A 25,863-nucleotide genomic window follows, 5' to 3' on the forward strand; every position below is an offset into this window, starting at 1 on the left:
TACCTGTTAAACTCTCTGAATTCCATAAACAGGTCCTTCTTTATTGGAAAATGTTATTTAAACATAATTTCACTCCACATAATAGCCCAATTTGGAACAATAGATATATACTGATGAACAGAAAATCTATTTTTATTCAAGATTGGTTATCAAAAGGTGTTTGGGCAATTGCCCACTTTGTAGATGAGGAAGGACATGTTCTAGGACATCAAGATTTTTGCCAAAAGTTTAATATCCAATGTTCTAAAAGTAAATTTAATCGGGTTATAAAATCCATTCCATTGTCACTTAAAAACATAGTTGTAAATGATATAATATATTCTGACATCTCCCCCAAGTTAAGGCAATTATATATAGATGGCATTCGATTTTGTGATGCTAAATGCAATAATAAGTTTCTAAGATCTTCATTAAGGAGTCTTTATTCTCCATATTTACTTAGACGTAATTACATATTAAAAGATTTCCAAAGGGAAGAAATTGAAAAAAATAAGAACTGATTATATCACCTTCCCTATCCCTCCTAAAGGGAAAGAAGTCCAATTTAAAATCTTGAATAAAATTTACCCGACAAATAGACTCCTTGGTGATAGATTCAAAATAGAAACGGGTAATTGTGTATTTTGTGAAACAGAAGAGGAGGATTTGGACCATCTATTCTTTTTGTGCAATTTTATACAAATATTTTGGTTGGATTTTCATACCTGGCTTTATTCCAGTGGGATTCAAATTACCCCATTTACCTTAAATATGATAATGTTTGGAGTGTTTTTGAAAGAAAAGAAAACTAATTATGGTGTTAATATGTTATTAATCATATGCAAGCAATTTATACATAAATGTCGTTTTTTTAAGACTAAACCAACACTAGCTTACTGGAAAAATGACTTAAACCTGTTGGTTAAATCTTTGACCTTAGTTAGACCTTAGTTAAAAAGAAAAAGGCTGCTTTTTTTGTTTCCTTTGTGGAAGATTTTGATTTAGTAAGTTAATAATCTGTTAAGTTATGTGACCCCATCTTTATATTTTCTTTTTCCTATGTATGAAAGTTGTTAATATGTAAGGAATGTTTATTCTCTGAATCTGTAATATATGGTGCATTTTGTTTGTATGTTAATATTACTAATGAAAAAAAAAAAAAATAGAGCCTTAACGGTCCACAAGGGCCGCGTACTTAAAGACCGCTAAGGCCGGAAGTGCGAGGCTTGTGAAATGGGACGGTCTAGCCTCCGTTGCGCTGCCCAGGTTGCCTAGCAACCATGATACTAACAGCTGGAAACGTTACATACAGCATTGTTTGACAGAAATGAAGGAGAAAATCTTTTGTTCATTTGTTTGTTTGTTTCTACATGAGCTTTGATCATTCTCTGTAAGATTAAGGTCAGCTATTGAACGGTGTATATTTTAAAGTAAAGGCTTTAAAACCAAGTTAGTACAAACGTCACTAATGTCACATAACTTTGGCGACATGTGGCCAACAGTAATGTTTTCATGTTCTTCGTTATTAAACATTTGCACATAAATAAGTGACATAATATTCAGTACTTAAAGTTTACTCTTCGGGCGCCCCTCGTCCGCCGTTTTTTTCGGCAAAATTATCCACACCCACCGCCGCGCTATGCATTCTGGGATATGTTGGGCCACTAAGTCTACACTGCCACGTCCTTAAAATTCAGGGAAATGAAGGACGCATTTGAGGGCCGCATTTCGAGCAGCCTTCGTCGCGATTACGATGACGTAATCGGCCTTAAACTGCGGCCTTTAAGGCTGCAGACCCTGAATTGGGATACAGCCTATATATACATACATATATATGTATGTATGTATGTGTATATATATATATATATATATATATATGAACATTGCCAGGTTTTTAATGTTATGCATTGATAACAGAAACTGTGAAGGACAAAAGAGTCCTACTGAAGAAATAATTATATTCTGTCTGCAATTTTAACTGTTATTTCTATTTATAATTTTTCACCACTAGTTAACAGGAGCTTTAGGTTACCTGTGGGGGATTATTCCACAGTCTTCTTTTCGTTAATCACTAATCAGCACACGTCTGGGCTGTGAGCAGGTATTAGTTATATCTGTGAAAAGGTTACAGTTGATAATGGCTGTTTAATGCCCTGATATGACTCAACATGGGTACTGCAGGTTTTCAACAAGCAAGTAGAGGTGTTATTATGGACTTTCTTCTTTACCGGTGTCAGTTATTTGCCTTTCAGTTACTTCTTAAATCTCTTAAATGGTTTTTTACTTCATGCCTTTTTTCTTTTCCCCTATATTCGGTCTATCCAGGTTTAGCTGTTCACATCTGTGTCTTCTTTACCAATCAGCCGTCTGCATATATTTTGACCTACTACCCCCTTTTCCTAATCAGTTTATGTTGATCGTAATGGAAGAAATTATGAATTCAAGGAAAGATGCAAAGGGAAATTCATAAAAACTTCAGAGGATCCACTTCCACCTTCAGAGGAGCTCCACTTACAAAAGCCTCCTTAATAATGTGACATTGCATGTTGTTGATGCAGGTGTGTAGACAGACTACCAAAAGATGAAGGTGTGTGTGTGTACATGTGTGTGAATGAGAGGAAGACAGGTGGAAAAGTGAGCAAGAAGTAGAGGCAGCGAAGGTGGATGAGTTTAAATACTTGAGGTCAACCATCCAAAGCAACCGACAGTGCACAAAAGAGGGAAGAAGACAGGGTGGAGTGGTTAGCACTGAGACAGATAAGCAGAAGAGAATGGATGTATGGTTTAGAAGACGGTGGCAGATACAACAAGACAGACAACAAGGCTGAAGTACTTTTCCCAAGTATTCACAGAATTCAGACAGCTCTTATTGTGGCTGCGCTTCAGGGACACTTCACTCAGTTAGAAACTTTCCCAAGAGAAATGAACTATTCAGCTGTGGCTCTAGTTCTGCCTTTCCCTCTTTTCCACTTTTTCTCATTGTGCTTTTCACAAGTCTCTGATTCCTCTTGTGATTTTAGCAGTATGTATTTCATCAGCTTTTAAAGCTAACTTTTCCTTTTATTTTTATTCGGCCTCTCAGAGCCTGCATTTTAGTCCTCTCTTCCCAAAAATAACACTTCTGAATACCATCTATACATACCCACAGTGGTAGCAGCAGGATGCCCGCAGTATGCAGTTTAATAACAGCTCTCGGGTTTTGCTCATTCCTCAGAGAGTAGAGATTTATTTAAACACACCCTTTCCACTTGTTCATTCATCTGAAATTCCCTCCTGGCACAGCCTTGCTGTGTGTGTGTGTATGTTACAATTGCAGCTTTATTGGCACGGTATGAATGAGGCACACATGCATGTGAGGGGAAACCCAGGGACGCTCCACAGCGAAGCCATTCACTGGAGAACTCCACTTAGGTGTGGTTATATTATAACATGCTTATTACAGATGACAACCGTGTGCTTTTTTACGATGTCATGTCTGGACGATTAATGATGAAAATGCTGCCCTTCCTAAAGAGGGTGTTTAAACCATTCTGCTAACTTCCAACTCCATATTTTACAGTCATGCAAAGCTACTGCTGTAAAGCTCAAACTCAGTTCATCCTCACCCTTTAAACCAACTCTCTTCTCATTGGCTGCCTCCAATACACAGGTTTGAACAGCAGGTGCGTAGAGCTTCTGTGCACAAGATGTCCGTTTATGCAACATTCCTTCTTGCTTAATACAAAGTGAAGAGTAGACAAGACTGCATGTCAGAAATTTTGGCTCAGACTTTGGCCACCTTTAATAAAAGAAGTCATTTTAATAGCATATTTATGATAGCAAGTAAACAAGATCATAAAGACTAACGGATGGTGGTTTTTTTTCAGGAGCACCACATCTAGATACTTGTGTACCCTCAAACAATGCAAACTGCCACTAAATTTGTTTTTATTCAGCAGGCTGAATTTGCTTAATACAGTGAAATATAAACAAGAAAGCTCTACTGAGCATGCTCAGTATGAGGATGTCAGATTGAGGACTACATGTTCAGAAGCTGCTGTACATCACAAAGTGTCATGAAGAAGAAATCACTGTAGATGCAGAAGATTAAAGTTTTATTTCAACAGTTCTTTGAGCAACTGAATATTTCTCCAGATATGTAATCCACAATAGCAGATCGTCATGCTTCGCTGAGCCACGTCCCCAAAATCCCACCTGTACCATCAACAGGGTCAAGACAAAGGATCAGGAAAAAAAACCCCAAACAATGCAATATGTCTCCAAATAACAGCTACACAAGCTAAGAAAATTTTATCAAAAAAAAAAAATACTAATTTAAAAAAGTTACATCAGCAATGAATGTGGCTAAATCTGAAATAAAACTAGACCTATCGCAGACTCTAAACAACAACAAAACCCCCCAACAGATTAATGAATCATTCAGGGCAGTGTCTGATTTGAAGGGCCAAACAAATAACGTTTGCAAAATCCACAAAAATTTTACACAGCAAACTCAGTCCTGCAGAACTGCAACGAGTCACTTTTCAGCTCAGTAACAGGAGCCAGAGACTCAGAAATGGAAGAAACCATCATTTTATAAACCAGTTCACTTTGACCCATTTCTGCCTGATTATAAAGTCTTCCACAAATTTTAGAAGTTTATGGAGAAGTTATTTAGTAACTGATTATTGAATATTGAACCTCATTTATCACTTCATACCACCTGTAAGTTACTGGTATTTGACTTGCAATCAAATTAATTTTCATCAGTCTATGGAAATCACTTATACAGAGAGGCTGATAACAGAAAAGCTTCTGCCACTGACTTCTTTGGAAAACTGCTGTAGCCCCAACAGTGTCTGAGTTTCTGTGTTCATGATCTGTAAGTCACTGAGATGATTTAATAAGTAAAATCCTTCAAATTTCACTTCAAATCAAATTGGTTTCTTCCAGTGGTTGATGGATAACAGGTGGGACCTGACAGAAGTATTCACCATGTAAACTTGTTTAAACATGTCCATGCAGATTGCTGATGGATTCCCATCAATGTCTTCTGCCTTCATGTCTGGACTATCATAAATGTCGAAGTCCTTCAACTCTACAGCTAATGTGAGTACCAAAAATCAGAAAAACAGCAGATGATGATGCAATTTTTCTAATATTACTGTAATTGCAATTTTTTTTCAGCCTCCAGCAGCAGATGAAGGTTTGGTGTCCTGAAGGATCTTTCACAGAGCTCAACTGCAGCCTTCTTTTGATTGGTTGGTTTAAACCACACCTCCATCCATCTGTGTTAAAGCTGCGTGATGAGAGTGATTTAACACTGAGGAGCTGCCTTTGTGATGAGTTTCAGGTTTCTTTAAGACTTTGGATCAGTGCTGCTGAAGCTCAGTGGAAGTAGTACGAACAGCAGTGTTAACATGCCATATACGTTTAAATCTGACACGATCCACGATGAAATCCCTTCTCTTCTAAAAAAATACCTGTAATAAAAATGGTAAAAATATCTAAAGAGGTATCTCCAGCCGGTCTCACTGTGGATGGCCAATAGCAGGAGTCTGTGCAGCAGACCAACATGTAAAGATGGCCTAGGGTCTTTGAGCCAGCCGGCTCTTCCCTTCTTCCTGCTCCATCAGCTTGAAGTGAGTGTAGGACAGGATACCTGCCAGAGTACAGAGGATTCCCAACGCCTGAGTGAGAGACGGGAAGAGAGTAGAAGGTTTGGAAACTGAAAACTGCCTGGTTTGACTCATCAGAGCAGCACAGGAAGACTCACCTGGTTGAGTGAGAGTGGGTCATGGAAGAGCAGGTATCCACCAACCAGTGTGATGCAGAATTTAAAATGACCAAACATGTTATAGCTGTGAACTAGAATCAGGATAACAACATTTATGAATGTCATCTGAAATATTTGTACCAGAAGGACCTTGAGGCAAACCCCTCAGCACTATTCTGAAAAGACCACAACTCTTCCAGAAGTCTCTGAAGACCTCTTCAAGATGTTTAATTGCAATTTGCATTTTTTTTTTTACCACTAATCTGGGTCAGAGGTGTAAGGAAAGCAATCAATGGAGAAATGTACAGGCCTTTCTCTCTTTTGTGACTTTCTGGAAGGATAACATGTTCAACATGCCTTAAAAACACTAGTTAGATGCCTGAACTACATCAACTGCCTACTTTTGATTTAGATGAGCATTAGGTTAGACAGCTCCTCACAAAATACCAATAAAACCAGAAACCTAAACCCGCCTTAAAAAATTCTTTAAAAAAAAAAAAAGTTCCAAAAACCTGGGTGAGTCCTCAAAACCTAAGAAAACCAGCGAAATGATCAAGAAGACACGAAACCTTTAATAAAAGTTCTCAACCCTTAAAGAGGTGTTTGGTTTGGAGTTCTTGAATCCCTAAAAAGCTCCTCACAAAGACTTCAAGACACTGAAACACGAAAACTGACTCAAGGAGGTTTTAAATCTTTCCAAGACATAAACAGGTTCACTGTAAAGAACTTCTTAAACACCCTTTTAAGAAGTTCTGCAACCCTTTCAATAAGACTAGAAAGTTTGACACATATGTAGCTCCCAAAGCTGCCAGAGAAAACCAATGTCTCCCCTGAAGGAGATCAGGAACATAAGAAGTCCAAAGAAAGCCTCATATTTGCACAAATTACTTCAGTTTACTTATTAAAGTAAACTCCAACGAGATCCACGACAAACTGAAGCAACCACTGACATTGCAAGACCTCTTCTGGCCCACAAGTGTTTGAGGATACGTAACAGGTGAGGTGTTTCCAATGATCCAGTAGATGGATAGGTTGACCAGGAAAGCCACCACGCCCGAGAACAGCACAGTCATCTAGAAGGAAGAAGAAAGCAGCCAGAAGAAAAGGAAAACACTGTTAGCAGCTGCTCCAAATCTCAAACTAAGACTTGGAACATGAGTCAAAATGTATTAAATTAAACACTTCTATCTATTAATACATATAGCAGTATTTAATAACCAACTGACCAATGTGACAATCAGCAGAACAGACAGGCAGAATAAATGCCCCGCTTTTAATGTCTTTGATAAAATGTGGCAGACTATTACTTGGAAAGTCCCAGACATTAGATCCAATTGCAGATCGTGTAGCTGCAGTTGTGTGCGTCTTTTTAAATGGTGTGTTAGTGTGTGTGTGTGTGTGTGTGTGTGTCATGTTGAGTCTGACCAGAGCAGGCAAAGACCAGGGTCCAAATATTCCTCCGGATCCAGTCAGCGGCTCAAACAGTGGAACGATGCAGAGCAGGAAGGCTGACGATAGAGGAGCCTAAAAGGACAGTCTGTGCAGTAAAAATCTACAGCCATTGCATTATATCAAGTATAAAATATAAATAACATCCTACTATTACTCCAAAGCTCTCAGCTAATCTGTCTCTGACCTGTAATGTGTCTTTAAGACACATTGCTTAATAGACACTGAAGCTGATTAACGTTTGATTTTACTGCTCTAGTCTACACTGTATTGGTGAGGTGACAATCGTCAAACAATCATTTTTAATTAATACATTTTAAATAATTAATTTTAAAGTTGTTGTTTTTTTAAACAAAAACCTTGAAAACTATGTTAAATACGTGGTACTAAAGATCTAGTGGACAAAGTACTTTTTAATTCCAAGTCCAATTCCAATACCATCATTTGGAACTGAATGGTACAAACAAGCTCCAAACCAAACATCAGCAGATCTCAAGGCAATTTGCAAGTCATTATGAAGAAGCCCTATATGACGGTAACAGGTCCTGAATAATTTATATCAGCAAGTTACAGGACGAGCCATAGGCCAACGTCAAAGCCCCAAATCATCTGAAAGTATCAAAAAGTACCAATATAACTCTAGATGACAACTCGTAACAAGTCCCACATAATTCTGTACCAGCGGGTCCAAGAAAATATCATGAATCCAAATCAAGACACAATTCAGCAACCTGCAAATCAAAAATGAAAATTTTAAGTCTTTAAGAATCCCAAGAAAAGCATAACAAGTCCCAATTCCAGTTTTAATGTAAGGCCAAACATTCCTAGAAATATACTTATTAGTCCTAGGAAATAATCCAAATGAAATGAATAATAGTACAAAAATTAAGCCCAGGGTCTAAAGTCCCTATCCAGTTTGCTGTCCAAAATCAAAAGCCCAGTTGTTCATCAACAAGTCCTGTAATAAATCATTAGCATTACAAGTTTCAAGCAAAGGGAAACAAGTCCAAAATAAAATATTAGCAAGTAAACAAATATTAAAAGTCTAATTTCCAACTCCAGTTCCAAAAAAAATGCAAAGAAGTCCTGGGACTAAATCTGAAAGTCTTAGGCCAAATCCCAAATGAAAGGGAACAAAGTCCAAAGCCTTGCATCTTCAGTCTGGTTCCAAGTCGAGACAAGCCAGCGAGTCTCCAATTATGTCCCTAAACTAAAGCTACAAACCTCAGGCCCCAATAAAAGGAAATAAATCTAAAATCAAGTCTCTGGTCAAAATAAATAAATAAAATCAACAAGTACAAAAGTCTTGTTGCAAATTCCAAAATAGAGTTCCAAATCAATTCTAACATCTTATAAAATCCACAGACAAAACAATAATAAATAATGACCAACAACTCAAGGCAAGCAAAGTAAGCAGTCCAGTTCTAAACCCATCGCATAATAAGCAGTATTACATAGGAAAACTGATTAGATTATCTAACTCTAGATACTGAGTATTCAGTGATCTTTTACTTGGTTTGTGGCTGGGTCTCACCTGATAGTATAAAAGCTGCATGGAGTTCACCTGGAGCTCATGTTGCTTTGCCCCCACCCACTGAGAGAGAAATGTGGAGAACAGTTAATTACTTTACTTCAGTCTCTGTGGAGTGTTTTGTCAGCATATACATTTACTCACCACTTGGTAAAGTGACGTCACCAGAACTCCAAGAGACGCGAACACAATCCCCAGCAAGTTGAACCGCACATCATAATACGAGTTCAGTATCACTCCTAATGTTATGGGTACCTGAGGAGAGGGGAACAGATTGTGCTGACATTGTTTCTCACTTACCCCAAAGTGACCCAAACCCCAGTATCCTGTAAGAATCATTCAGATTGGCATGTTTCTACAGCTCTAACAAGCAGATGGGACTTTGCTAACCAGTGTAAGTTTAATCTTGGTGGAGAAGGTCTTCTTGTAGTAGGTGGTCTGGATGAGGATGATGACGGGAGTGGTCATTGCTTTAGCCAACTGGTACGTTCCTATCGAGTTGTTCTGTAGGGAAAGGTTGGTAAAGACCACGAACCCGCAGAAGCTCAGAGCCAGCCACACGATCCTGCGAATCGGAAGGCTTTTTGGAGCAAAAACATCCATTTTCTGGCAGAAGTAGAGTCCCAGCCAGGTGACCACAAAGTGAACGAGGGTCAGGGTCATGTTGGGGAAGCCATAGTGTACGTAGATCCATTTGTTGATGAAGACGATACAGATGGAGGAGAATAGGTTGACCAGCAGGCCAGCAACAATGCGCCTGTTGGCTAAAAAGCTGGCAGCCATGATCTGGGAGGCCTCAGAGTTAAAGTTACTCAGACGGAGCTTTGTTGAACTTAGCTGAGCTGCTCACACTGGCCAAAGAGAGATACGAGTGTTAGAAAGTCTAAAACTAAAAAAAAAGTCAAGACGCTCATGGTACAATACAAGCTACAAGCAAGATAAGTGTTTTTCTATTTTGAGAATCCAACAACTACAATAAAAAAAAAAAAAATCATTAAAAGGTTTAACAAAAGCACTGAATTAACTATATGAAGGTAAATATATTATCATATTTATACATAGACCTCAATTTTTGAGTCTCAGACGTAATTGAGCAAACTAACTTAAATATAGGGATTATTTTTGGTACTTGGATGAAAGTCAGTGATCACCAAATGCTGCATTTACTACTTTGAGATGCTCCGCCATGCCTTTACTTCAGCTCCTGTCAGCTGCTGCTTGTTTTATTGAGTCTTCAGTCACAGAAAGGCTGTTTTATTGGTTTGAGATCAGGTGACTGACTTGTCCAATGAAGAATATCACATTATTATTATTTTAGTTTACTTTTGCAGCCTTCTTTAGGTCATTATGAATTTCCACTTTGAAGCTATCTGATCGGTTTTGTGTCATTTGTCTGACTGTGAGCAGCGAGTACAACCCTTTACACTTTGCAATCCATCCTCATGTTTCTGTAAGCAATCACTTCAATAATAAGCATTAATAGTAACCAGTATTTGCACCTTGTTGTAAATCATCTCCATTTCCATTCATGAAGTCATCCCTTAGTTATAGACTTTGACTGTGATACACTTGCCCAAGTCTTTTACTTGGTTAGATGTCATAAAGTTGTTTTTATTATCTGTAGTGGCCTTTTGGGTGCTGCTGGGCTGAGCAGTGCGTTTACTTGGTGACTTATGAAGTTTCTGCTCTCTATCATAGATTTATTTGTGTTTTTAGGGTAATAATGGCTAAGCCACGTTAGGCGTCCCAGTGAACAAATAGTTATGGACCTAACTGAATATTAGACATTAATATTGGTGTTTTTTACTCCAATACACTGAAAGCACACAAAAGAAAGTTCCTTAAATTGTAATCCAGTGTCGTAAATAGCATAATAATCGTTAAGTCCTCTCCAAGTCTTCAGACTACCGGAGGGAACATTTTGCCGTTTGTAATGGTTAACGGTTAAAATAACGGAGTTCTGCCTGATGCTCGGTCTTACTTTATGTCTTACTTAAAACCATTAGGTGGAAACCGGTAGAGCTACTCAAGTTCACAGCTCCACTCACATCTAAAACGATACGTAGTATATATATTTAAAAAAAAAAAAAAAAAAAAAGACTTATCCGCTTCTCTGTCTGTCTGCCACGCACTGAATAAAGTTTACCTCGGGTCATCTTTCCATTTGCCTCCCTGCTTCTCCTCCGTCTCGCCTTGCTGCCGCCAAACAAACCCCGGAGAGGTACCGGTCTTCCCCGGCGTTCGAAGCTCCTCTCCCGGCCTCTGCAGTGCCCAAACCCCCGCTGCTGTGCCGGAGGAATGTCTTCTCTGCTCTTCCGCAGATCGTAACACAGCCGTGACTTCTAGCAGCAGGAGAAGAAAAAAAAAACACCCAGTGAGTGAATGTGTTCCTGCTTCCTCCCAGTTTAACACCGTTTACCGTTTGTGTCTATCAAGCAACAGCGGCTGCTAACGGACCGGAGGGAAGAGGAGCGCAGAGGTGGTCTATGTGGCAGATGTCTCCCTCCATAGAGAAACTAAGCCGGGTGCAGAATTTGCAGAATGCTTTAGGTCAGCCACAATGAAGGGTTTTCCAGCCTGTTTAAGTCCGTGCCAAAGCATCTCAGTCTGATTTAAGTCCAAACTGACTGGGCCACACAAAGAACCTAAAGAGCAGCAGCCCCAGACATTCACACTACCACCATGTTTGACTGTTAGTATGATGGTCTTTTTATGAAATGTGGTGTTAGTTTTTGTGAGGTGTAACAGGACTTAAACCTTCTAAAAGTATATTTTTCCCAAAATATTCTGTGGACTTTGGGATCATCAAGATGTTTTTTTTGGCTAACATGAGACTAGCCTTTGGCCTGTCTTTGGTCAGTGGTTTTCTCCTTGGAACTCGCCATTTTTGCCCAGCTGTTTTCTTATTGTTGAATCATAAACTCTCACCTTAACTGGGGAAGGTGAGGTCTGCAGTTCTTTAGATGTTGTTCAGGGGCTTTTGTGACCTCCTGGATGAGTCATTGATGGGCTCTTGGAAGATTTTTTGGTTGGCAACTCCTGGGAATTTTCACTACTGTTGCAAGTTTTGTGGATAATAGATGTCACTGTGGTTCACTGGAGTCCCAAAGACTTGGAAATATCTTTGTAACCCTTTCTACACTGATAGATGTCAGTGACTTTGGTTCTTATTCATTTCTTTATATCGTGGCGTTATGTGTTGCTTTGAGATCTTTTAGCTTACATCAGACAGGTTCTCTTTTAGTGATTCAATAGATCTGGACGTAATCAGATTTAGATTTTTTTTTCTATGATTAATAAAATACTTAAGTTTACAAAAAAACAGTGGAAACATATACAAGGCTGGATGCAATCTAATTACAACTCGTGGGGGCAGCAGTGTGAATTAAGAGACGCAGTCTGCTGAGAATTGAAAAGATGTAGAAGAAGCAGCCCCATTAAACCTCGTGAAGCGGGAACTGACAACTCACCGCTATGGACTGGTAAAAACATTATTTTTAAGCGTTATTCAGCAGTTATACACATTTTACTCTTATGTATGGTTAGTTGGGCATGTGTCTGGTGATTACAGACCATTGGCCTTTTATTTAGTCCGCGAGTGTGCTAAATTCAGGGACTTCAACTTTGCTAGCTAACGTTAACAATGCTAACAGCGCTAATGCTGCCGTTCACAGTGAGTGGCGATGCTAACCGGCTAAATGTTCTGGTTTGGGTACAGTTGACAGTCGGTAACAAGAGCTGTTTTCTAGGGTGAATAAAATAAGAACTAGTGGTTTAGTAGAGCTGTTAGCAGCCAGTATTTTGGAAGAACTACTGCAATTAGGGAAGTATTACGTAAAGATAGATTTGCGAGGTTATAACTGAACTACGTTAAGTGTTATAAAGATTGCAGTATGTTGTTGTTTTATGAGTACTAACTTTTGATATGCTCTCAGCTATATATATCGTGGCAAAATTGTTTGCTGTAGTTGTTTTATTTACATTGCATGGGTTCACACAGAACTGTGACGCTTCTTGTTAGTTTAGGCACAGTTAAAGCCAGTGACTAAAATTGTTCTTTTTAAAGAGAACCGTCGGGAAGTGCCACGGCTTTTTGTGTTGAACCTAACAGTAACCTTTGACAAGTGATTAGAAAATTAAATTGTCTTTTGTCTTCTTTTGACTGCTTCTAGTAATTTAAAGATTTACATATAATGTCAAGAACAAGGTTGATGTCCAGAGCTGTGGCAGCTACAGAGAGATAAAGATGATGAGCCATACTATGAAGCTCTGGGGAAAGAGATGCTGAAGCTAAGAAGTGAGGTGATTTAAAAGCAAGAAGCAATATGGCTTCACGAAAGGGCAGGTTTACAGGATTTTAGTGAGACCTGCCAAAATGTATGGTTTGGAGACGGTGGCACTGAAAAAATAGGTTGTCAAGCTGAAGTGACCGGGATGGACAGGATTAGATACAAGGACAGCTCGGGCTGAGATGGTTGGAACATGTGCAGAGGAGGGATGGTGCATATATTCGACAAAGGATGTTGAAGATGGTCTCTGGAGATTCACGGATGGTGTAAAGGTGGACTTGGAGAGGAGAATTTTTGGGAAAGGATGACGGGTAGGGAGATGATCTAATATCGCAACCCCTAAAGAGAGCAGAGAAAGGAAAAAAAGATGTAAATTCAGTGATGTAAAAGCCTCTGAACTGCACATACATTAATATGTTTATAATTCTCTAGGTAAGGTGCTTTCTTGTGCTTCATCTTGTCCTTCAGGGCTCAGAGTGAGCTGCCGTCTCCGGTGGTTCGAGACGACGAGGTAACGGTTGCTGCCCGCAGGAGGAGGAAGAAAGTGGCCTGTATCCTGCTGCAGAAAGACTTTAACCTGATTCCTGTCTAGCCCCTACACCAACCCACTCAACCCAGCAGCTGCTGATGGGTCTTTTAATAAAGGGGAAAGGTGGAAATGTAGCTGCAAGCTTTATGGTACATTCACCTTTCTAAAATGGGAACAGGAACCTGTAACCCTACGATTTAAACTGTGATTTGTCCTGTCTTGTCCATTTTGGATGGTGGAGTCTCAGAATTGGAGGGCTTTATAACCTAATTCAATCAATGTTGGTTGGTTTGGAGTGCTTCATTTGGTGGAGCTTCCACACAAACGCATAAACACAGTCCAGGTGGGACATGGTGTATGAATTGGATTATAAATGAGCTCCCCGTTGGTGTGTTATTGTATGGTGCAGAAATTGTTGTGATTATTGAGTCATGGTTAAGATCTGTAGTATGAAGCAAGTGCAACAAATCCTAAAATCCCAGCAAGAGATTCTGGGTATCATGATGACGATTATCAGCAATCTTTCTTGATCGTTTTTTTTATTTTAAAAAAAAAAAAGTGGATTTTTTTTTATTTCACCTTTCTAATGCAATAAACCGACTGATTGCCGCCTGCGTCTGTGTTTAGTATGGTGGCATAAGTAGACTGGAAGTGCTTAATTTATCTGGGGTTTTGTTCTGTGGAGCTGTTTGCTACAGTGTTCATTGATAAAGTAGAAGCTGCTTGTTTTCCTGACTGTTGCTGTCAGTCCCATCACCCGGTAGTGGCAGCCCTGTCATTTCCACAGTGACTCCAGCCCGGCCCCTGCTCAGGAACACACCTGCTTCACTCTTCAGACAGGCGGGTAAGACTCACTCACTCACTCACTCTACAGGTATCAGAGGCATTTATATTTGACTAAATCTCCACTCTCTTCTCATTCATCTGTTTGTCTCAGTTACTCCCAGAGTTCCAGATGTTTCATCCATTTTGGCCCCAGGAGGCCGAACGCCTCGATACACACACACGCCCAGAAACGCACTCAGCAGTCTGGTAAGACACACACACTTTTCTATTGATGTATATATATTTTGTTAAATAAATGAAAACGTGAGTTCTTTGCACTTCCACTGTTTTCCATGACACAAAGAATGGTGTCTTTGTGTCAGTGATGTCGCAAACTTTCTTTAATGTGAAAATACAGACAGCAGAAAAAAACATATTGATTAGTGTGGGTTTTGTTTAGGTAGTTAAGTTGTGATTGGTGGAAATGCTGTCACTAACCCAAACAGGCCAGCTGCTGACCAGTTAGCTTGCTCAGATACTCCAGACCTTCAGACCTTCAGTGTATCAGTTTGTCAAACTCTGCTTGAACTTAATGATGTATTACTTACAATCATATTTATGTTGAACTCATTGCCAACTCCATAATGATTTTCTGTGTGTGTGTGTGTGTGTGTGTAGAATCTGGACGACAGTGATTGGACTAACAGCATGTACACGTCGCCTGTTTCGGGTCTGGAGAACACGAGTTTCTTCAGAGAAGATATCGGGAACCTCAGCTCAGCTCTCCTAAAGGAGGATGACCCAGGAGAGGCTGGTGAGCAAATCACCTGAGCATGCCCAGTTACTCTGCAGGTGTCTTGTTGTTCCCGCTAACGCTCCGGTTTTTGCTCCTTTAAGCCGCTGCCAGTCTTTTCCCAGAGTTCCTCGGGGCTTTTCTGAAACACTCTTCCTCTGCCGTGTTTGAGTTACTGGATGATTATCAGGCGCTCTGCCAGGATAAGGTAGGCGAGTTTGCTTGATGTGGTGTGAAAGCTGTGCTGTGCTCATTTTAAATGCTCTCTTGTCCTCTGTCACATGCCTTAAGGTGGATGTGCTGCAGTCTGTGGTGCTCAGAGCGGGTCAGAATAGTAAAACAGCTGGCGTCCGTTGGCTGCTGCAGCAGGAGAACTGCACCTGGAGGCTCATCACCTCACTCTACAGGTACCTAATTCACTGATTCACTTTCTGTAACTAATTGGCTGTCTGCTCAACTTTCAACAATCAAATGTGTTCATGTAGAGATCGGGTCCAGTTGGCGCTGGAGGATGACCTCATGACAGACATGGTTGTGAGTAACGTATACTGGATTGTTTTTGGCCTCTTTTAAAACTACAGAGCTCTAGCTTCAGTAAACAACACAATCACAGCAGGAATCTGATTCTTCTGGAAGCTGCAATGATTACCTGTTTGTGTTTGTAGGTGCCCAGCGAGAGCGAGAAGGTTGTAGTGGAGCAGCTTTTCCAGAGAGATGCCGTCATACGACAGAGCCAGGTAGCTAACACACACACAAAAGAAAGAGTCACAGTGATGAGGGTTTGCAGGTTGTCTAGAATATAATATAATAATCCTTTAATTGTCCCACAAGGGGAAATTTAGGTGTAACAGCAGCAAGAAAGACACATATACAAACAAGACACAGAACAGAAACATACACAATTTATACAAATTTACGTCAAGGACAATGTTTACCAAAAACAGTACTGTACCGTTATTAAATTAAATAAAATTAAATGAAATTAAGAGTCAAACCCTGGTTAAAGTGTGAATCTGTTGATAAAATAGTACAAGTTACAGCACTGATGTAAACCTCTGTTTGTTGGGAGCGGTTTTGATTGTACAGTTTGACAGCTGCAGGGAGGAAGGACCTGCGGAAACGCTCCTTCAAGCATCTAGGATGCAGCAGTCTGTCACTGAAGGAGCTCTGCAGTTCAGCAACATTTACATGCACGGGGTGGGAGACTCTGTCCATCAGAGAAGTTATTTTGGCCAGAGTCCTTTTGTCTCCCACCACCTGCACTGGATCCAGGTGCATCCCAGAACAGAGTTGGCCTTCTTAATGCGTTTATCCAACCTCTTCCTCTCAGCTGCTGATAAACTGATGCTCCAATATACAAAACTCTAAAAAATGACAGATGCCACCACAGAGTGATAGGTCTTTAAAAGCACTCCCTGGACTCCAAATGACCTCAGCAGGTAGAGTCTGCTCTGACCCTTCCTGTAAAGAGCATCAGTGTTGTGGCTCCAGTCTAGTTTATTATTCAAATGAACACCTAGGTACCTATACGAGTCCACTATCTCAATGTCCACTCCCTTGATGTTCACCAGTGTTAGTGTGGTGGGGCTGCGTCTGTGTCTGTTCTACAGGGCAGATTTAATCATGGATTAGCTGCAATTAGGGTTACATGATTTCTGTATTTTTGTTAGATTTTAACAGTAAATCATTCAAAGATGAAAATGGTGAGTTAACTTGGGTCCTTCTGGATCCGGCCTGCACCATTAATGAGTTTATCTCAACTCTCGGGACTTGTGTAGCTTATTGATCTCAACCTGACCATCCTGTGCTCCTGCACAAAACTAAAGTGAACCTGTACCACATGAAATTAAAGCTGTGTACTTACATTTCCATTGTAGCAACACCAAATCTTTAGGATCTTTAGTATTGGTGGTTGTGGTTTACTTTATTTGTTTTAATTCATAAGAAGCCCTTTCCCACGAGTACCTGCTCAGCTCAGCTCAAATCTTGGTTTTTAGGGTTTTCCATTAGGTGGTATTACCTGGTACTGGGTAGTTATTTTTGTTTTAGTAACCTACTCAGCCGGTGTTCCAGCTGAGCAGAGTCGATCCAGAAATGTGACGTCAAGAGACCGAATGCCACTAATCGGACAGTCAGTGTCGTCATGGTTTTGTGAATGAATAAGCGTGGAAATTTTGGTAAAGTCTTTTGATCTTGATGGTATCTGGACTCTATATTTCCTGTGATCTAATGAGCCGATTGTAAGGCTAATTGTTTCCCTGGTGGTTGCTGTGTTGCAGCTGGTTGTTGATTGGCTGGAGAGCATTGCCAAGGATCAGATTGGAGATTTCTCTGATAACATCGAATACTACGCCAAAAATGTGTGCTGGTGAGCCCCTTTGTTTATTTATGTAAGCATAAAGCCCACATTGTTATGTGCATTAAAGTCATCAGTGGGGTATTTGTGTTTTAGGGAGAATACTCTCCACGCACTGAAGATGAGAAGGAAGAGCGGCACCACCTTCACAGTCCCTCTGGTCACTGAGCTGGTGAGGCCTGTTACTGCAAACATAATCACATAATTTCTTTGTCCCGTATGTTTCTGAATGTGTTCATAACGTGTTTTTAGGACCCAGATGCCCCCCTCCGGCAGCAGCGCCCCCTGGCTGACCTGGACAGAGAGGACGACGTCCGCCTGCTGAAGAACCTGTTCACACTGATTAGAGCGGGGATGACCGAGGAGGTGAAGAGACATTGAGGCGCACAGCAGGGGATAGAGGGGCATCAATAAACTAGTGTTTTTATTAAAGTTCACCTTCCAGACAAATTCAACTAAGTGCTATATAAGACTGAAACCAGTCTTGAAACTCATTGCTACCCTGGAGTGGGAACCGTAGTCTCAGGTTCACGCTCTAATTCTCATCCCAGCCTCTTCAGTCAGGGTAACAAAAAATCAAAAAACCCTCAGTGTTTTGTTTAAAAGCTGAAACAAGTCAAGCTTTTAGTTGTGTTTCTCTCTGCTATGATCCAGAAAATGTATAAGCTCTGAAGGATTTCCACCAGGAAAGCTGTAAAGCCCGGTGGCTTCAGGGTAATCAGAGGCAGATAATTTAATAGTGCACTTTATTGGTGTCGTGCTGGTGCTTAGGCTGATCTTACCTGAGACATCATGGAGGATCTCCCAATCTCTTAGGTGCACCATAAGGACAGGAAAGCTGAGAGGAGCTTGAAACACATAATGAAAAGTTTTGATGGTCTCTGGTGGATGCTGTGAAGTTTCATTTCCTGTTCATGTCTTCAGCAGTTTGTCTTTGTGTTTTTTCAGGCTCAACGGTTGTGCAAACGCTGTGGTCAGGCCTGGAGAGCAGCAACTCTGGAAGGCTGGAAACTCTACCATGACCCCAACATGACCTCAGGTACTGTCTGGCCCCAAAGTAACGAGCACAAGGAGTGATGTTACTTAAGTTTAAATATCTGTGCTCAGCCATCCAAAGCAAGGAGAGAAATTCTGTAAGAAATCTGAGCCTTTCTGTTTTTCAACATAATGACACAGAAATGTAAAATTACTATTTGAAGTTCAGGAAGCTTATTCCCCAGACTGACCTGTATGCATAAAGCAGAAATCTTGTAATTCACAGAAATAGCCCTTATTGCCCCTCGGCTCTGAAAGGCTGATGGGGTGGTGACATCATCCTGCTGAGTGAGTGCAACAACTCGAGAACGAAGTGATATAGAGCTCAAATTAATAGGGGCTTCTACCAAAAATCTCAGACTGGTTTGAATCTCAGTGACCTTGACCTCAAGGTCAAAGGTCCAGTTTTTTAAAAATCTTCTAAATGTGATAACTGAGGAACAAGGTGACCTAGGACTTTAAAATTGATGATAACAGGGGTGTCTGCTAGGAGGCTGACAGGTAGTGTGTGTGTGTGTGTGTGTGTGTGTGTGTGTGTGTGTGTGTGTGTGTGTGTGTGTGTGTGTGTGTGTGTGTGTGTGTGTGTGTGTGTGTACAAGTTGTTTTAAAAAAAAAAAAAGAAAAAAAAAGAAACCAATATCTGTGGTAGATGGTGAAATAACAGCTTTCTGTCTTTATGCCATTTAATTATTTACCTATTGCTTAATAACTTTGGTGTAGTGTGAATGACCATTGGGGAGGTCTGAAGAAATTTAAATTTGACACACCTGCTTTAATTGGAGAAAGGAAGAGGAACCACCATGATAATTACAATTCCTGAAGCCTGGGCTTGCTGCTCACAGTGATCATTAACTGTATCCATGTTTAATATGTACATCCACCATTGTAACAGCATTTATGACAAGAAATAAGGAAACGCAGCAGGACCCTAATTAAAGGAATTTCTGGGACTTTTCCCACCTTTTTAAATACAAAGTATACCCGTACGATCCTTCTCTGCATGACTGTCTATCTGTCCTCTTCTCTCTGCAGGTGGTATCGAGTTGCAGCCAGTTGAAGGAAACCCACAAAGAGGCATATGGAAGGCCTGCTGCTGGAGAATGGCCGAGGAGGTACGTCATGCATTACCAAATGTGTGAGAAATAAGAAGGCTGAGCTTGTGTTCAGTCAAGCTTGAAAATGAGAAGAATAAAGCAAAATAAAATGTGTGTTTTAGGAGCAGTTAAACAGATATGAGAGGGCGATCTATGCCAGCCTGAGTGGGAACCTCAAACCGGTAATATAACCAGTTTCTGTGTTAATCAGAAATCAGCAGCTCAGAGTCACCTCTGTGTTTACGGTCAGTCGAATCTTAGATAATGGCAGACCTGACTGTGTGTGTGTGTTTGTGTGTTAGCTGCTGGCAGTGTGCGAATCGTGGGAGGACTGCGTGTGGGCGTATTTCCGAGTGATGGTAGACTCACTGGTTGAGAAGGATCTCATGTCTTCGGGTATGGCTCATCATGAGGTGGAGACGTTACCACGGGAGTACCTGGAGGCCAAGTACGACACACACAGAATAAAATAAATAAATTAAAAAAACAAAACTGCTTCATCTCTGATCTACTGCCTCCTCTTGCAGCTGGACCATGGAGAAAGTGTTTGAGGAGCTTCAGGCATCTGAGTCGAAGGTAAAACCGGTTCTAACTGAATGTGATTGGTGGGACATATTGAAGTTGCACAGTAAACCAGTGTTTGTTTGTTTATTTTTCTGTGCGCAGAGGGTGCTGGAGGAGACGAGAGAGCATTATCATGTCATCCAGAAGTTTGTCATCCTGGGGGACCTGGATGGTAAGACCAGCTCTGACCCGACGGGTCGCATCAAACATGTAAGCTCCAGTTTCTCATGAACCCCTATATGTTTGTGTCTCACTCAGGCCTGTTGGAGGAGTTTTCCGATTGGCTAACTACATCTAAACCCCTCCCCTCGCACCTGCTGCGCTTCATGACTCACCTTGTGCTGTTCTTCCGCTCCCTGGGTTTGGCACTAAAGGTAAAATTCACGTTAAAGGTTTTTACAGGTCATTTTATGAGAAATTTTTCGCTTTAGCCTGTATTTAATTTATAGATACTGAGAGCTGATTGGATCGGATGTAATGTAACTTTAACCTCACTTTTAAATGTATCTTTCAGCTTCTTGCCTAAAGTAAAGAAGACAGGACTGACAAACTCTCAAAGAATAAATAATTAATCAACAAAACTGCAAACAGTTAATCACTTTTTCATTTTTGGTCATGTTTCCAGCCTTTCCTTTTTTTTAATACAAATTTTGAGCGTAAAGAATTGAGCTGATTGGGTGTGAGGAACACTGCGTAGTCCAACAGATGGGCTTTATGTTTTTTTTTTTTTTTTTTTTTTTTTTTTTTTTATAACCCCCCCCCCCCCCCAATTTCTCAAACTCTCCCCAAATCCTAAAAAATTCAGGATACAAATCTGGAGCCACAGCAGAACTTTAATACCAGCTCATGTGAATGAGGCGTTCACATCGAGGATAATCAGTTTGTTTACGGGTTCACATTTTTAAATGTCGTGTTCCCGCCTCTAGGAGGAGGTGTGCGTTGATGTGGTGAAGGCGTACGTCTCCCTTCTGATCCAAGATCAGCAGACAGACCTTGTGGCAAGCTACGTCGGCCAGCTTCCCGCCGACCTTGCAATCTCTCAATATGCTGCGTTCCTGGAGACCGTCACCCAGCCGGAACTCCGCCCCCGCTGCCTGCAGCTCGCCATTGAAGCTGGTGAGACAGACACTGTTACACGCTGAGGTCAGTAAGAGCAGACCCTTTATCACTGAAAGAAAACTGACCATGTGTGTGCATAGGTCTGGATGTTTCTGCCATAACCAAGCTGGTGGTGGAGACTGTGAGAGAGACAGACGACACAGAGTTCACGCACCACAGCCAGACGCTGGAGACGGGAACTACAAAGGTAACGACCAAAGTGTTCACTTTGGATTTAGTTTCTCTTATGAGGTCATTCCCGTAATTTGTCTAAATTATAACAAATGTAACTGTGCACACGTGTGGGAATATATTAGGGCAGTGTTTCCTAAAGTAGGGGGAGCGCAGAGCCATTGCAGAGGGGGGGCAGTATAAATTAAAAAGAACAAAGAATGCTTGGACACTGCTAGCATAATGGACAGGGTTTTGATGGGGCTTCCACACAAATGCAAAGCAGAAGATGAACGAACCTTTGCCACATATGTTTCCAAACCAACTTCTTTTCAAGCCAAAGACTAGAAAATATGGTGACGCATATCTTGCCTTTGGCTTCACCTGCACCTGCATTTGTTTCCCCTGCTTTGGGAGCAGCGCTGGGCTGTCCAAATCACGGACAAACAGTATCCCACATTCTTGATTTTTAGTTCACAAACACTTCTTACAATGAAATTTTGGCGATGTTATCTCTTTATACAGGAAAGTTACAGTGGGATACAAATAATATCAGGCTGATCCTGCCACAATTTGTTCCCCCGGTTAAAATAACAAACAGTATCCCACAGCTGTTTGTTTTTAAACCCATTTTGCACAGAGACATTTTTTGAAAAATGTATTGATAGTAGTGTTGAATAGTATTACACAGTAAGAAAAAATCAACAAACAACTGTACTTAAAGTAATTACACCATAATGATGGTTTGTTTTTCTGTTATGTGTGTGGTTGGAGGATGTGCTTGTGTCGGGGATTTTCTTGTGTATATTTAAAAAAGAAAAAAAAGGGGGGGGCCTAGCAAAAAGTTTGAGAACCACCGTATTAAGCCATGTGTCACAACTTTGGTTTAAACCTTTAAAAACTCTACATAAAATTTTTATATGTGGAACATCTTAAAGCTAAACTGCCTTATTTAGCAGAGGTATGCAGAATGTTCCAGTGTTGGTGAACTGTGTGGAAACGGGAAAAGATATTTAGGGCCACTTGCACAGTTAAATTCAGCAGCCATCACGCTCAATGTCTGGAGAGTGTGTGTGGTTTGACTGTTATGAGAGCTTCACGCTCTTGCAGGTAATTCTGCTCTTGGATCTGAATCCTTCCTGCTCGACTCGACTGACTTTTCACAGAAAGTTACCTGCGAGAGAGTGACTCTGCAATGAATACCTGCACCCTTGAAATTAATTAATTTGCTAAGGTTTTTTTTTTTTTCTTCTTGCATCAAACTTCTGACATAAATATTATTCCATATACACAAGTCTGCTGAGTCATTGATGTGCCGTATCTCCACTTTTCAGAATTAGAATACTTACATAATCCCTAAGGGAATTATGTATTTTATGGCAGTTTGTTTGGAGCTGGCCTATATCAAACACAAGCAGAAACAATAGTATGAAGTTCAGAGAGATAACAGGAGAAATTCACACAGCTGCAACAACGTCTGTTTCCGTTTGACGAGTCTGATGTTTTCTGTTCAAGCACGTCTTGATCAGACCAGTTAATTTAGGGTCCATATGAACAGTGATCTTCTAATCCAAGTGTTCATCAGGCTGAAGATGTTTTGTTCATGTAAACATGGCTACAGTGATGTTGTGCTCTGATAGGAGGACCAAAGGAAGATCGATGTCATTGATTGGCTCCTGTATGACCCTGCCCACCGAGCTGAGTCCCTGAAGCAGTCAAATGCCATCATGAGGAATTTTTTGGGTACTTTTTTCTTTTAGCTGTTTATTTATTGATGGTTTTGTTTGTTCCAATTAAATTGCGATTTAGTGGTCAGCTGACTTCCTTCATCTGTCGTGCCTTAGCTCTGCAGAAACATGACGCAGCCAAGGCGGTGTTCTCTAAAGTCCCGGAAGACTCGATGAGGGAGATCTGCTCCCAGTGGTCAGGAATCAGTCAGACCACGCCGCTTCCTGCTGAGGACGAGAATGCCATCAGAGAGCACCTGTGCATCAGAGCCTATCTGGTCTGTTAGCAACACCTCTCTTCATGTTGTTTTTATAACCCAGTTCACTGAGATGTATTGGACTGAATGTGTGCTTTGATGGTCCTGCAGGAGGCCCACGAGGCGTTCACTGACTGGTTCAGACACAGCAGTTCAGCCCCACAGAAGCCGGCACCGGCACCTGAGGCCAAATTCACTGAGAGGGTAGCCAATGAGATGAGGGAAAAGGAGTACCAGGTATTTTTTTTTTATTTTTTTATTTTTTATTTTTTAATTTATTTTTTATTTAGTTAAGGCATCAGTGTTTAAAAATAAAAACTTTACCACTGCAGATGTTCCACATGTGCATTGTCTGGTTTTTCAGGCCTCGCTGTCCGCCTGGTCCTGCCGTCTGGATGCTTTGACGGAAGATGTGAAAGAGAGAATCTACAATGTTCTGCTGTTCGTGGACGGAGGCTGGATGGTCGACAACAGACAGGTTACTGCTTAAATCACAACACACAAACTCTAAAAGATTAATTGAGGCGCATCAGCTACATTCATAACGTGACCATGTGGTAATTTAATATTTGGTTGGTTGTGTTTTCAGGATTCGGAGCCAGACTCGGAGCGCAGCCACCAAATGGCAGCTTTGCGCTCTCTGTGTCTTCCACGCCTTAGCTTCCTGCTGCTCAGCGTGCTGCAGAGCTCCTCGAGACACCAGGAGGCGCTGCGGCTCGCTGACATCATCTCGTCTGACCAGCACCGCCTCTACCAGGTAACTGAAGCCTGCATGAACTTCCGCCTGTTAACTTATGTTTTCTTTGTCAGGGTATTACTCCAGGAAGCAGGTTTAGCTATCAACTGAGTTTGTTAATCCTGAGTTGAAGGGAAACTTTTTTTGTTCCAGAAAGAGAGTTGACTTCAACTCTGAGTCAATTACCATGGGAGCAGACAGGTTTTCTTCAGCAGGCTCTTTTTCTCTGACTCCACCCCTCCTGCTACACCTGAACCGCCTGACTGACACTCAGTTTTATTTTCTCATTCATGAAGTCGCTGTCCAAGCCCAGAGCAAGGCCATCAGATGATTTTACAAGCACTGGAATCCCAGTGAGATGTGTTTAACATGCACACTTTTATAATCATTCATCAGTATATGTGGACAGAGACATTATTGGACAGTGATGCCGCTTTCAGATTGTCTGTGCCTCTAAAACATTTACATGACTGAGAAACAAAGATCCGTGCAAAGCTACAGACACAGATCACACTGATCAGTGATCTCAATGATCAGTCATTGATCGTGTTGTACTTAGTCAGTGATGGAAAAATGTCTCACAGCTGACTAACTGGAAAACGAGGCAATGTGGGATTTACAAATTTATGCCTAAGGCGCATTTACCGGAGTCTGCCAGTATTCTTACTTGTATTTATTTAGTTTTGTCCCTCTTGGGTTACAGCTGATTATTTACATTTAAAATCAAATATAAAATTAGGATTCCATCTTCAGCTGATGAAAATTAAAGTGGGGTAAATATGGGGTAATATTCAATATTCCTCTAAAACGACCCGTTGCCATGGTGAATCGTGGTATTGGAGGTCCATTTACGATGAAGATTTTCTTTCCCTACTTAAGGACAGACTTAACTTGGGGTGAACATACTCGGAGTTGATAGATCATATTCACATCAGCTGTACTGGAACGTGAAACTCAAGTTTGTAGAAATTCCTGGTTTCTGTTTCTTTGTTTTAACTCTTTGTTCCTCTTTGCTTGCTCTCAGGTGTTTTCTAAGGAGGAGCTGAGGAGGTTTCTGCAGAAACTGAGGGAGTCGTCTCTCGCTCTGTTGGACCGAGGAGTCGACCCGCTGGGCTACGAACTGCAGCCATGAACGAAGAAACACACACACACATAGCAGTGTTTAAAGCGCTGCTGATTTTTGTTTTGTTTTTCGATTGTCTGTTTTTTGCAAAATAAAAAAAATAAAAGCCTGTTTCCTGTAGTGCCTTGTGTATTTTAATTAGAAGCAGTAGTACACGAGAGCTGCCACAGGTGCCAATTTGGGTTTTAAAATTAATATATGTACATATAAACAAATTCTTTATTTAAAAACTATACAGTTATTTATGTTAGAAATATTTCCAAACCATGTGCTACTGGGGTAAAATATACATCAACCTCAAAAATATGACTTGATTGTAACATGAATACTTTTACAGCCTCCACTTCACCCCACACTTCCCACAGCTCTGGGTCATGTCAAATAAATTAATAAAGCATGATCATATGTATAATTTTGAGGTAAAATAATGTCATATAAACAAATTAGCAATTTACTGATCTTTTAACATGTCCTGCTAATGTAGACTGGCCTTTATTTTGAAATTAATAATTTATTCTTGTATTTTTTTTTATTTTTTTTTTAACAGAAACAGGAATTTTATGGCCCAAACTGCTCAGATTGGATGAGTTTAATGGTTTTATTGTCGTATCA

General features: G+C 40.7%; 2 protein-coding genes across 3 annotated transcripts; one reads left to right on the forward strand and one right to left on the reverse strand.

The window, feature by feature from the left end:
- Window positions 1-4,052: 4,052 nt before the first annotated feature.
- slc35e3 (solute carrier family 35 member E3) lies at window positions 4,053-11,122 on the reverse strand. Of its 2 annotated transcripts, none has more exons than XM_040035858.1 (8): window positions 10,820-11,122; window positions 9,105-9,565; window positions 8,859-8,969; window positions 8,718-8,777; window positions 7,160-7,258; window positions 6,725-6,807; window positions 5,735-5,819; window positions 4,053-5,648 (listed from the first exon to the last, which is right to left on the reverse strand). In XM_040035858.1, the coding sequence occupies exons 2-8, from the start codon at window positions 9,495-9,497 to the stop codon at window positions 5,547-5,549; spliced, it is 933 nt and encodes a 310-aa protein (XP_039891792.1). In that variant the 5' UTR covers window positions 9,498-9,565; window positions 10,820-11,122; the 3' UTR covers window positions 4,053-5,546. The 2 variants fall into 2 exon arrangements, with proteins under 2 accessions (XP_039891792.1, XP_039891791.1); XM_040035857.1 differs by having other exon boundaries at window positions 10,861-11,121.
- Window positions 11,123-12,188: 1,066 nt separating this feature from the next.
- On the forward strand, window positions 12,189-25,362 carry nup107 (nucleoporin 107). Its single transcript, XM_040035851.1, has 27 exons — window positions 12,189-12,196; window positions 13,472-13,554; window positions 14,281-14,376; window positions 14,470-14,564; window positions 14,976-15,111; window positions 15,195-15,298; window positions 15,382-15,497; window positions 15,576-15,624; window positions 15,756-15,827; window positions 17,370-17,458; window positions 17,543-17,618; window positions 17,699-17,812; window positions 18,395-18,485; window positions 19,514-19,593; window positions 19,698-19,757; window positions 19,878-20,023; window positions 20,103-20,151; window positions 20,242-20,311; window positions 20,398-20,513; window positions 21,066-21,255; window positions 21,339-21,445; window positions 23,049-23,151; window positions 23,253-23,413; window positions 23,504-23,629; window positions 23,757-23,870; window positions 23,982-24,149; window positions 25,153-25,362. Exons 1-27 carry the CDS (start codon window positions 12,189-12,191, stop codon window positions 25,258-25,260), a joined length of 2,727 nt encoding a protein of 908 aa, XP_039891785.1. The 3' UTR covers window positions 25,261-25,362.
- Window positions 25,363-25,863: the final 501 nt, after the last annotated feature.

Source organism: Simochromis diagramma, unplaced genomic scaffold (genome assembly GCF_900408965.1).
Source record: "Simochromis diagramma unplaced genomic scaffold, fSimDia1.1 OVJJ01000816.1, whole genome shotgun sequence".
Taxonomy (NCBI): Eukaryota; Metazoa; Chordata; class Actinopteri; order Cichliformes; family Cichlidae; genus Simochromis; species Simochromis diagramma.